Raw genomic sequence first — 13,167 nt, 5'->3', positions numbered from 1 at the left:
TGTTAAATTTGCTGGTGTATAGCTGCTCACAAAGTGTTCTTTATAATTGTTTGTATTTCTTTGGTGTTGGTTGTGATCTCTCTTCTTTCATTCATGATTTTATTAATTTGGGTCCTTTCTCTTTTCTTTTGGATAAGTCTGGCCAGGAGTTTATCAATCTTATTAATTCTTTCAAAGAACCAGCTCCTACTTTCGCTGATCTGTTCTAGGTTGTTTTGGTTTCTATTTAATTGGTTTCTGCCTTGATCTTTATTATTTCTCTTCTCCTGTGGGGTTTAGGCTTTCTTTGCTGTTCTTTCCCCAGCTCCTTTAGGTATAGGATTAGGTTGTGTATTTGAGACCTTTCTTGTTTCTTGAGGTAGGCTTGTATTCCTATATATGTTCCTCTCAGGACTGCCTTTGTTGTGTCCCAAAGAACAGTTGTGTTTTCATTTTCTTTTGTTTCCATGATTTTTTTTCAATTCTTCTTTAATTTCCTGGTTGACCCATTCATTCTGTAGTAGGATGCTCTTTAACCTCCATGTGTTTGAGTTCTTTCCAACTTTCCTCTTGTGATTCAGTTCTAGCTTCAGAACACTGTGGTCTGAAAATATGCAGGGCATGATCACAATCTTTTGGTACCAGTTGACACCTGATTTGTGACCCAGGATATGATCTATTCTGGAGAATGTTCCATGTGCACCAGAGAAGAATGTGTATTCTGTTATTTTTGGATTGAAGGTTCTGAATATATCTGTGATGTGATGTCCATCTGGTCCAGTATGTCATTTAAAGGCTTTATTTCCTTGTTGATCTTTTGCTTGGATCATCTGTCTATTTCAGTGATGGTTGGGGGTGTTAAAGTTCCCTACTATTGTATTATTGTCAATGTGTTTCTTTGATTTTGTTAATAATTGGTTTATATAATTGGCTGCTCCTCGTTTAGGGGCAGAGATATTTAAAATTGTTAGATCTTCTTTTTGGATAGACCCTTTAAGTATGACATAGTGTCCTTCCTCATCTCTTATTATAGTCTTTGGCTTAAAATCTAATTTGTCTGATATAAGGATTGCCACCCCAGCTTTCTTTTGATGTCCATTAGCATGGTAAATTGTTTACCACTTCTTCACTTTAAATCTGGAGGTGTTTTGGGTCTAAAATGATTTTCTTCATTCATTCATTTCTTCATTCAATTGACAGCATATCGATGGGTCTTGTATTTTTATCCATTCTGACACCCTGTGTCTTTTGATTGGGACATTTAGCACATTTACATTCAGAGTAATGATTGAAAGGTATGAATTTAGTGTCATTGTTTTGTCTGTAAGGTGATTGTGACTGTATATTGTCTCTGATCCTTTCTGGTCTGTTACTTTTAAGCTTTCTCTTTGCTTAGAGGACCCCTTTAAAAATTTCCTGTAAGGCTGGTTTGGTGTTTGCAAATTCTTTTAGTTTTTGTTTGTCTTGGAAGTTTTTTATTTCTCCTTCTATTTTCAATCACAGCCTAGCTGGGTATAGTATTCTTGGCTGCATATTTTTCTCATTTATTGCTCTGAATATATTGTGCCAGTCCTTCCTGGCCTCTCAGGTCTTTGTGGATAGGTCTATTGCCAACCTAATATTTCTGCTGTTATATGTTATAGACCTCTTGTTCAGAGCTGCTTTCAGGATTTTCTCTTTGTCACTGAGACTTCTAAGTTTATTATTAGATGATGGGATATTTACCTATTTTATTGATTTTGAGGGGGTATCTCTGTGCCTCCTGGATTTTGATGCTTGTTCCCTTCCCCAAATGAGGGAAATTCTCTGCTATAATTTGCTCCAATATACCTTCTGCCCTTCTTTCTCTTTCTTCTTCTTCTGGGATCCCAATTATTCTAATATTGTTTCATCTTATGGTATCATTTATCTCTCAAATTCTCCCCTCATGGTCCAGTAGTTGTTTATCTCTCTTTTTCTCAGCTTCCTTATTCTCCATCATTTGGTCTTCTATATCATAATTCTCTCTTCTGCCTCGTTTATTCTAGCAGCAAGAGCCTCCATTTCTGATTGCATGTCATTAATAGCTTTTTGATTTCAACTTGTTTAGATTTTAGTTCTTTTATTTCTCCAGAAAGGGCTTTTATTTCTTCAGAAAGGGATTCTCTAGTATCTTCTATGCTTTTTTCAAGCCCAGCTAACATCTTGATAATCTTCATTCTGAACTCTGGTTCTGATATCTTACTAATGTCTGTATTGATTAAGTCCCTAGCTGTTAGTACTGCCTCTTGTTCTTTTTTTTGAGGTAAGTTTTTCCACTTTGTCATTTTATCCAGATAAGAGTTAGATGAATGAGAGAACAAATTACTAAAAGATAGCAATGACCCCAGAAAAATAGACACTTACCAAATCAGAAAAGACCCAAAACCAGGGGGAGAAGAAAGGAGAAAGGAAAAAAATATATATATATAATATATATTTTGTATTTACATATAATATACATGTATAAAATATATATATATAATATATAGTACAATATAATGAATTATATATAAAATATACATATATAAAATTATTATATATACCATAAATATATATACATACATATATATGTATATATATGATTAGAACAGAGCTACACACTTGATTTAGGTATATTTTGGTGTGTTAGAAGAAACTGCCTCCCCAAATTTTAAAGAAAGAAGAATATATATATAGATATCTCTATATATATCTATATATATATCTCTATATATATCTCACACACACACACACACATATATACACAAAAATAAGGGTAAGCATGATGAAGGGATGGAATATGACTGTAAAGGTGAAAATTTAAAAAAGATTCTATAAGAGGAATTGAAAAGAAGTTGGTTGAAAAAAGACAAAAGGAAAAAATAGAAAAAAGGAGAGAATCTTATCAGGCTGGAGACTAGAACAAAGCCTTACGCTAGATTTAGGGTACATTTTGATCTGTTAGATGAAATTGTATCCAAAAATTTTAAGGAAAGAAAAACTTATATGTATACAAAAAATAAGATTAAATACGATGAAGGGATAGAATGTGATGATAACAATAAAAATTTTAAAAAGATTTTTAAAAAGGTATAGATAAGATAAAATAGTTAAGGTTAAATTAGGAGAGAAGAAAAATTTTAAAAATAGAATAAGGAAAAAATAAAATTTAAAAAGTTTAACTTTGAAAGACCAAAGAATCATGGAAAAAAACCATGAATTCTACATGCTACATTCCCCTATCTCTGGAGTTCCATGGTTCTCATTGATTTGTGAACTTCTTCTTGGCTGGATGTTCTTGCTGATCTTCTGGGGGAGGGGCCTGTTGCAGTGATTCTCAAATGTCTTTGCCCCAGGCAGAATTATACTGCCCTTTACAGTGGCCAGGCAATTATCTGCTCAGGTTCACTTTCAGGTGATTTTGTTCCCTGAATGCTTTCCATATAGCTTTGGAGGACGGGAATGAAAATAGCAGCCTCACAGTCTCCTCCCATAGGAGCTGAGAGCTTGGCCTCCCTCTTCAGTGCACCCTCAGAGAAAAGCAGTGAATCCCTCCTGTCTCCCTGCTCTCTGGCTGCACTCTGTACTCACTGGTCTGTGAACAATCATTTCTATCTCTGGCATCCTGCTCTGCTCAGAGTCTCCAAACCCAGTAGATTCCTGCCATGCACTCCCATGCTGTCCCTCCCTGAGGAAGAAGGTGAGTCTCTCTGGATCTGCCACTTGTTGGGTCTCTGCCATAAGAGAGGTGGCCCGACTGTGCCTTGGATCATGGTTTAAGGTAACCCCAACCTGAGAGCCCATTCCTCAGCTCCATCTCTCCAGCTGTTCTCCCCTCTCCGATACCTGGGACTCTGATGCACTCAGGCACCCCCGTCTTTCTGTGACCCTGAGGGACCTGAGACCACACTGTTCCCATGAAGGCTCCACCCCCACTTAGCTTCTGGATCAATGTCCCTCAGTGGAGCAGATTTCTCAAAGTTCCAATTTTGTGCTCTGCTGCTCTACAGCTTGCAGGGAGCTGGCCCCTCCCACTGCAGTCTATCTTCCCGTATATCATCTCGGATTCACTTCTCTGCAAGTCCTATCTTCCAGAAAGTGGTCGCTTTTCTGTTCCTAGAATTGCTGCTATTCTTTTCTTTGATCTCCTGTTGAGTTTGTAGGTGTTCAGAATGGTTTGATAACTATCTAGCTGAATTCCTGGGACCAAAATTTAAGTCTCCTAATCCTCTGCCATCTTGCCTCTCCTCTAGATAGGAATCTTTTGTAGATATATGACACATGTATTTGTGATACATGTATATATATGATGCATGTGTGTTTTTGTATGCATGTAAAATATCTTGCTCTAATCTGTGACTTTGTTTTCATTCTCTTAATGGTGTCTTTTTTTGAGTAGAAGTTTTTAACTTTATTAAAGTTAATTTTATCAATATTTCTCTTTTATGGTTCATGTTTTTATGCTGTAATTAAGGAATCTGTGCCTATTTCCAGTTCATGAAATAATTCTGTGTATTATTCAAAAGCTATTTTTTTTAAAGATTTTATTTATTTGACACAGAGAGAGTGAGAGAGCACAAGCAGGGGTCATTATCTGTATTGATTTTTTTTGGGATGGTGTAAGATGGAGATGTCATTTGTTTCTCAATGGATATTCAATTGACAATATCATTTGTTGAAAAGACCATCCTTTCCTCATTAGATTATAGTGATAGGTTTGTCATAAATGAAGTAACTATATATTTACATATATACATATATATGTATGTACATATGTATGTTTGTGTATATGTATGATATATACATAATATATGTATGTTATATACATATATTTATATATAAATATTTTATATACATATATTTATATATAAATATTTTATATACATATAAAATACTATATATTTATATATATTCATTTCTGAACTCTTCATACTATTCCATTGGCCTGTCTTTGTGCTAGTATAACACTATTTTTAATTGTTCTTAACATCTGATATTGTAAATCCTCTTTGTTCTTCATCTTCAGTATTACATAGGTCCTTTGCAACTTGTCAATTTTCATCAAAATACCTGTTAAGATTTTGACTGGAATTACACTGACTCTGTAGATCAACTTTGGTATAATAGATTTTAAAAATAAATACTGAGTATTTTAATCCATAAATTTGATAGATCTTAAAGAGATTCCACTTTTAATTTCTTCTAGTGGTTATAACTAAACAATGTATTTATATGAATTTATTAATCATTATTTATTGATTTTCTAGTGTCATAAGTAAGGATTTTGTTCACTTTAATGTGCTCATGCTTTTCTCTATTTCCTGAAAATATAAAATATATTATAATAACTGCTTTAATGTGCTTGTCTGCTAGTTATATCATCTGTGTTTTCTGGGTCTATTTCTGTTGGTTGAAAAATTTTTCTTTATTTTGGGTTATATTTTTCTGCTTCTTTGCCTTCCTAAAAAATTTTGACTGGATGTCAGACATGAATGTCACATTGTGGGTGCTGGGCTTTTGTCACTTTTAAATATTCTTGAGTCTTATTTTGGGATTCAGTTAAGTGTCTTGGAAATAATCTTAGTTTTTGAGTCTTGTTTTTAATCTGTGTTAGGCAGATTAAGTCTAGGCAGCCTTTAGAGCTTATTTTTCCTCACTGCTAAGATAAAATCCTTTTGTATACTGTATCCTATGTTCTATTTATCATGGGGCTTGTGAGAACACAAGCTATTCCAACCTGTGTGAGGCCTGGGGATTATTCTGCCTGTTCTCTTTTGGTGATTCTTTCCCCAGCTTCAGGTGGACTCATCACATGCATACAGTGAGGAATAATCATGTGAAGCCTGGAAGAGAGATTTTCAGAGATCTCTCCCTATACAGCAGTTTCCTCTCTGGTACCCTGCTCTGTGATTCATGGCACTTGTTACTTCATATTAATACCTGAATGTTTGAATCTTGAAATTATATCTAGATGACTGCCAAGAGATGAAAGTAGCTAAGAAGTTCTCAGGAAGAACCTTCAACATAATATATCCTATTTTTAACTAGTTTATTTGTGAATGTATATATATATGGCAAATATGAGTCTTAAACTGGTGAGGCTCATTGTCCCAGCCTGCCTTTTGCTTTCATTTGTTTGAGTCTATGGTTCCTGTACTATGCTGGAGCAGGTAGTTTTTGGTAAGGCCAGGAGCCTCTGTTCCCAGGATCAAACACACATGCAGTCATTATCTTTGGGACCTTATATCACCCCAGAAGCTGTCAGAAGCAGGGAATATGTACCCACAACTCTAGGACTCAATTTGTGCATAACCCCCTTGTCAGGTGGAACCTCTTTCCCAATCTTCTTGCCTTCAAGTACATGCTTCCTTAATTCTCTGCTTTCCCGCCCTGTCCAGGATGTACTGTTCTCAGCTTTGTGTCTTCATTAAACATATGGAAGGAAATAAGTTGCCTCACTATCTGATTGGAATGGGGGAGAGAATAAAGTTGTACCACTGGGTAACACTGGATACTACCAGTGTTTTCATCTCCACCATCCTAATAAACCAAATGAGATAACTCTTGCTTAAAGAATAATTTGCTTTTTTTTCTGATTATTGGTGAAGTTAACCACTTCTTTTCATATGTCTGTAGTTCATTGATATTCTTCTGAGAATTACTCTTCAGAGTATTTCTTTTTGTACATTTATAGTTCATTTATATTTAATCTTCTGAGAAAGATTCCTTGTTCATTTTCCCTTGAGTTCTATTTTCTCCCTTAGTTTTATTTATTATTCCTGTAAGCATTTTTAAATTATACATATTGGAAATGCTTTCTTGTACTCTACCATTTGCCTTAAACTTTGCTCACATTTTTCTAACTATGCAGAAGTTTTAAATTTTGATGGGACCAAAACTATCCATATTTTCCTTCATGTCTTCTGTGTTTTATGGGAAGGATAAAATTTAGAGTAAAACTCCAGCAGGTAGGAAGATAAAAAGAATAAGTTTTATAGTGATGAGAAAGATACTATGCTATAAGAGAAAAGGGAAAATTAGAAATAACCATTTTAAAAGAAGAAATAGATTTCAAAGGATTGGATTTAAAAAGTAAGAAAGGCAGATAAACTAGGAATAATTGCTATATACATAAGTAAGTTAAATTCTAAAATTAAAGAATGGGGAATAATTATGAACGAGTCCCCCCCCCCAAAATAACAACAATTAACCATTAATTGATAAAGAATAAATTCCTGTGGGTTGTAAAAGAAAAGCGAACTAACTAATAATATAAATTCCTGAGTTTAATATTTTTTGTAGAGGCAAAAGGGTAACATATATGAGACACACACACACACACACACACACACACACACGAGATATCTCATATGACGTAATAGATAGGTGGATTACTTTTTGTCAGAATTTGATATGATCCACTTACCATTAAATTACAGTCTGCCTGAAAGTTTTTCATTTTTCTATACATTAGCAAAACAATGGCATCATACTGATTAATAATAGTTTGTTAAATGTTTCCATTAGAAAGAAAATTCTACTTGCTCTTTAACTGAGTCCTATGCAATTTCTATCACATCATATTGGTTAATGCATTGTCAAATTTTGGATCTAGCACAATATAATATTTATAAGCATAGTGCATTGTGGTCTTATTTTATTAATCATGCAAACTATAAAATGGTATAATTGATTTAGATGGTGACTATTGCAAATACTTGTTATATTTTTTCAGATTTCGTGAGTCATTGGAAAGTGATACTATTGTGGTTCATGCCATACAAAGTGATCACAAGATATCCTCCTATAGGCTTGTGAAGCCCTCTAAGTATTCCAAGTCCAAGCGAACAAGTCTGTCAGACAGAAGAACAAGCAAATTGGAGAGGTTGGATAAAGAAGGAGCTGGAAGGAAAGATAGCCAGAAAGATACAGGTAGCCTAAATAACAAGAAGGCTTTTAAATCCTTACTTACTAAGTTTTCAAAATTGAATTTGTCTTTTTGTAGGCAGAACCTTTGAACCCTTTTTGATGGCTTGAGCTTCATGTGTTGTCTCCCTTTCTTTATTCCTTTGGAATAATAATCAAGAATGATAGGGGTGTGTGGTATGGCTGAGAATGGGAGGCCATGTTCCTCCAGCAAATGTTCCACACCAGCTCTTTAATGCAGATTGCTAAGGAAAACCCACCCTGGTTATGTGACTGAGTGGGTTAGAGTACTTGATGCTGCTAATTTCTTACTACCAACATCTACCTATTCTTAAATTTAGGCTTTCTCTAGTTGCTAGTTTCTAGGCAGTGTTTCTTTGCTGATTCTTGGACCCTACCCCAGGGTGTGGGGATAGGAGATGACATTTCAATCTATTTTCTAAGAGCATATACTTTAAACAGAATGATGAGCTGAGAATTCAGGTGTGAAAAGAGTACCTCTTAATTGCTGCAACCTGCTCTTGTAACTGCCCACAGGGTGACTGCAGATGACTAGGAGGAAGGCAAGAATTCTGGGAATGACTCAGAGAGCCCAATCAAAAATAAAGGACAGCACAGCTAGTGCCCATGATACAATACTGACATTAATGTTGCTTATCCTCTTCATTGAAAAAACTTTAATGGCTCCTTTCAGATAAATTCTGAAATCATTTTCCTGGTATTTAATCTTTCCATAGTATATCCCTATTCTGTTTCTTATTAATGGTGCATTTTCATACTGTTCTGCTGGTATTTTTAGCCTATTATCTTGCTCACTGCTCCCTAATTACGCCTGATACTTTTCTACCCAGGCTTCTACTGGAGTGACCAATTCATTCCTCTCCTCTCTGAATTCTACAAGTTCTTAGAGATTCCAGATTGAATTATACTTTTCTTATAAAATGACCCAAGCCACATTAAACTCCTGCTTTTCCATATTCCCATATATTTGAAATATGAAAGTTGAAATTATGAGTTATAATTATATGACCATCCCCTATTTATTTAACTTTTTTCCAAAATATATATCTAAAGTATATCTCTCTTGTAGCTTGAACATAAAGTAAGAAATTGCCTCAGTAGATGTATAATTCTGGAATCATAGGTTTGATTGTGTGTTTCTTTTTTTTTTTTTTAAGATTTTATTTATTTATTTGATAGACAGAGATCACAAGTAGGCAGAGAGGCAGGCAGAGGGAGAGAGAGGAGGAAGCAGGCTCCCCGCAGAGCAGAGAGTCCGATGTGGGGCTCGATCCCAGGACCCTGGGATCATGACCTGAGCAGAAGGCAGAGGCTTTAACCCACTGAGCCACCCAGGCACCCCTGATTGTGTGTTTCTGACCAATTTTTCGAATGGCCACAGACCACTGCAGTCAGTACATGCCATCTCAAATTACATATGTCAAATAGGACCTGCTTGTTTTTCCCTTCTCCCACCATATCGCAAGTATTCCCACCCAACTTCTCAGTTTGTCTGTCAGTGGCCCCTCATTATTTATCTTGTTTTCTAATTATTTGATATGTCTCGTCTTGCCAACTTTTCAATAAGGTCCTTTAGTGCAAATACTGTGACTTAGATTTCTTTATTTTGTTATTCTAAAATACTTATTATGGGGTTAAATTCATGGTAGTTGTTAAACAAATTGTGATTTATAGATTCATTATATTCTGTTTTTTAGAATATGGCAGGTTTAAAAAAATTAAGAATTTCATTTTGATGTTTCAAGAAGATTGGAAAAAAAAAATGTTAACTCTCTGTACAGGTGGGAACATTAGTGTGCCAGAAGAATCAATTATAGAAAAAGGGAAGAAGTTTCGGCCTAAAACCCTGAGTGAAATTATGGTGGAAAATCAAATTGAGAAAACAAGGAAACTTATATTAAAAGCTGAAAGGGCCCAACTTAAGATTCAGCAACGAAAAAAAGAATGGGAGGAACTGTGAGTGCATTTTTGTTTCCTTCCTTCCTTCCTTTCTTTCCCTTTCCTTTCCTTTTCGCTTCCCTTTCTTTTTCTTTCTTTACCTAAACTTTTTCATTTTAATATGATTTTCCAAGTATCTTTGAAACTGAAACAGAGATGGAGTATTGAAGACAGATCATCTGGTAGTGATACCTTGGTGGAACTTCCATACTAGGGTTTTGGGCCCAGGAATTCCATTTTGTGAATAGACTCAGTGATTTTTAAGGATAAGAAATTCCTATCTATTCTTTTTTTTTTTTTTTTTTAATTTTTTTATTTTTTTCAGCATAACAGTATTCATTATTTTTGCACCACACCCAGTGCTCCATGCAATCCGTGCCCTCTACAATACCCACCACCTGGTGCCCCCAACCTCCCACCCCCCACCCCTTCAGAATTCTCAGATCGTTTTTCAGAGTCCATAGTCTCTCATGGTTCACCTCCCCTTCCAATTTCCCTCAACTCCCTTCTTCTCTCCATCTCCCCTTGTCCTCCATGCTATTTGTTATGCTCCACAAATAAGTGAAACCATATGATAATTGACTCTCTCTGCTTGACTTATTTCACTCAGCATAATCTCTTCCAGTCCTGTCCATGTTGCTACAAAACTTGGGGATTCATCCTTTCTTTCTTTTTTTTTTTTTTTTTTTTTACAGCTTTATAAACATATATTAAGAAATTCCTATCTATTCTAACATCAGGTTATTTTTCCTAATGTTCTATTATCTTACAGTGTTGGCTTTCACCTTTAGGTCTCTCATCATTTAAAGTTGACTTTTAAAAACTCTGGTATGAGGTACTTTTATTTAAAAGCACTTTTTTTTTTTTGGTTTGTTTTATTTGCCACCTACATATGCTTGGTGAAATGTCTCTTCATGTCTTTCCCCGTGTTCAAATAAGATTGTTTGTTATTTTGCTATTAAGTTCTGAGAGTTCTTTGTATGTTTTAGATACTAGTTCTTTGTTGGTTATGTGGTTTTCAAATATTTTCTCCCAGGCTGTAGCTTGTCTTTTCATTCCCTTAATAGGGTCTTTTGCAGAGTGAAAAGTTTTAATTTTGTTAAACCCACTTAATCAATTTTTCCTTCTATCAATCTTATTTTTGCTGTCAAGTCTAAGAACCTCTGCCTAGCCCTATTCCCCAATGATTTTTTCCTTTTTTTTTCTAAAAGTTTTACAGTTTTACCTTTTACATTTAAGTCTATTATCCATTTGGTGTTAACTTTTGTATAAGGTGTTAGAGTTAGGTGTTTTTTTTTCTCTTTTTGTTTTTTTGCCCGTGGATTTTCAATTGCTCCAGCACATTTGTTGAAAAGGCTCTCTCTCCTTTTTTGCAATTGGCTTTGCAATTTTCACCTTTGTGAAAAATCATCTGGGCATATTTGTGTGTGTCTATTCTAAGTTCATGTTCTGTTCCATTGATCTCTGTGTCTGTTCCTTTGCTGAAAACACACTGCCTTGATTACCGTAGCTGTGTAATAGATCTTGAAATTGCTTCTCTCACTGTATTTTTTTATCCCTAAATTGTTTAACCATTCCAGTTACGTTGCCTTTCTATCTAAATTTTAGAATACTTTTGTTTGTATTTATGAATAAAATCTTGACATATTATGTTGAGCCTCTAATCTGTGGACATGGTATGATTCTCTATTTATTTAGATCTTCTTTGATTTCTTTCATCAGTGTTTTGTTCTTAGTGTAAAAGTCCTACACATATTTTATTCGAACTAGACATAATTATTTCACTTTTTTGGCAATGTAAATGATATTGGGCTTTTAATTTGGTATCTTATGTGTTCATGTTCATTGTTAGTATAGAAATACAATTGATTTCTTTGTATGTTTATCTGGTATCCTGTGGCCTTGCTGAACTGTTTTATTCTGAGTTTTTTGGTAGGTTCCTTAGAATTTTCTGTGTAGACAATCTTGTCATCTGTAAATAGGGATAGTTTAATTTTTTGTCCCATTCATTTGCCTTTTATTTCTCTTATTTTCTTGTCAGGCTGGCTAGTATTTCCAGTATAATGTTGAAATACAATGGGACATCTACAACTTGCTCCAGATCTTAAATAGAAAGAATTCAGTATTCAAATGATATATTGGTTTTCATTCTTTTACTTTAACCTGCCTATATTATTGTTTGAAGTTTGTCTTTTATTACCAGTATATAGTAGGGTTATGTTTTTTAATCCACTCTGTTAATCTCAGGTCTTCAGTTTTTAGATTTAGACCATTTACACTTATGTAATTTACACATGGGTTTATTTATATATTTACACAAGTAATTATTGATATTTCAGGCTTATATCTGCTATTTTTTATTTTGTCTTCTGTTCTCCATATAGTTTTGTATAGTTTCAGAGGTATAATTTATTGATTCATCAGTTGCATATAAGACCCAGTGCACATTTCATCATGTGCTCTCCTTAAGGCCTTTCCCCCAATTATCCCTTCCCTCCACCAACCTTCCCTCCAGCAACCCTCAGTTAGTTTCCAGGAGTTCAGCATCTCTTATGGTTTTCTTCCTTCTCAATTTCCATCTTACTTTATTTTTCCTTCCCTTTCCCTATATTTATCTGTTTTGTTTCTTAAATTCCACATATGAGTGAAATCATATATGATATTTTTCTTTCTCTGACTTATTTTGCTTGGTATAATATCCTCTAGTTCACCCAGCATTGTTGCAAAATATGGAAAGAGCCCAGATGTCAGTCCATAGACGAATGAATAAAGAAGATGTGGTATATATATAAAATGGAATATTACTCGGCCATCAAAGAGAATGTTCTCTGTGGGTTTTTTTGTTTTGTTTTGTTTCTATTTTATTTTTTCATAATTTCCTGCGGTTTACTTAAATATTTTAGAGTTCCAACATGATTATAATGATTCTGAGAGTATAACTTTGTACAGCATTTTTTAAGCATTTTCCCTAGATATTATTACATTATGTATACACAACTTACACAGTCTACTGGTGTTGACATTTTATCAGCTTGAATGAAATGTAAAAAACTTACCTGCTCTAAAGTCCCTTTACACCCCCCACATCCTCTTGTTTCCATTGTTTATAGTATAATTGTATTAATATTTTCTCTAGACATGTTTTAGAACTATATCAGACAGTGTTGTAGTTTTTTTAATCATCAAAACATAACATAGACCATAGAAGTAAAATGTATTTGCCAATATTTTTACTATTAAAATTTTAATCTCTTCCTTCTTAATGTTCCAAAGTTCCTTCTTCTATCATTTCATTTCTGCTTA

At 34.3% G+C, this 13,167-nt stretch overlaps 1 protein-coding gene across 3 annotated transcripts in view; it reads left to right on the top strand.

Annotated features, from left to right (window-relative positions):
* CFAP44 (cilia and flagella associated protein 44) overlaps nucleotides 1–13,167 on the top strand; it is a 166,863-nt gene that overhangs the window by 81,925 nt on the left and 71,771 nt on the right. For all 3 annotated transcript variants that reach the window (XM_047724893.1, XM_047724889.1, XM_047724890.1), the window contains 2 exons: nucleotides 7,715–7,911; nucleotides 9,708–9,882. In XM_047724893.1, the coding sequence (XP_047580849.1) occupies nucleotides 7,715–7,911; nucleotides 9,708–9,882 (372 nt within the window). The remainder of the gene's footprint in view (nucleotides 1–7,714; nucleotides 7,912–9,707; nucleotides 9,883–13,167) is intronic.

Source organism: Lutra lutra, chromosome 1 (assembly GCF_902655055.1).
Source record: "Lutra lutra chromosome 1, mLutLut1.2, whole genome shotgun sequence".
Taxonomy (NCBI): Eukaryota; Metazoa; Chordata; class Mammalia; order Carnivora; family Mustelidae; genus Lutra; species Lutra lutra.
The sequence above is the reverse complement of the archived record's forward strand: the minus strand, read 5'-3'. Positions and strand labels throughout refer to the sequence as shown.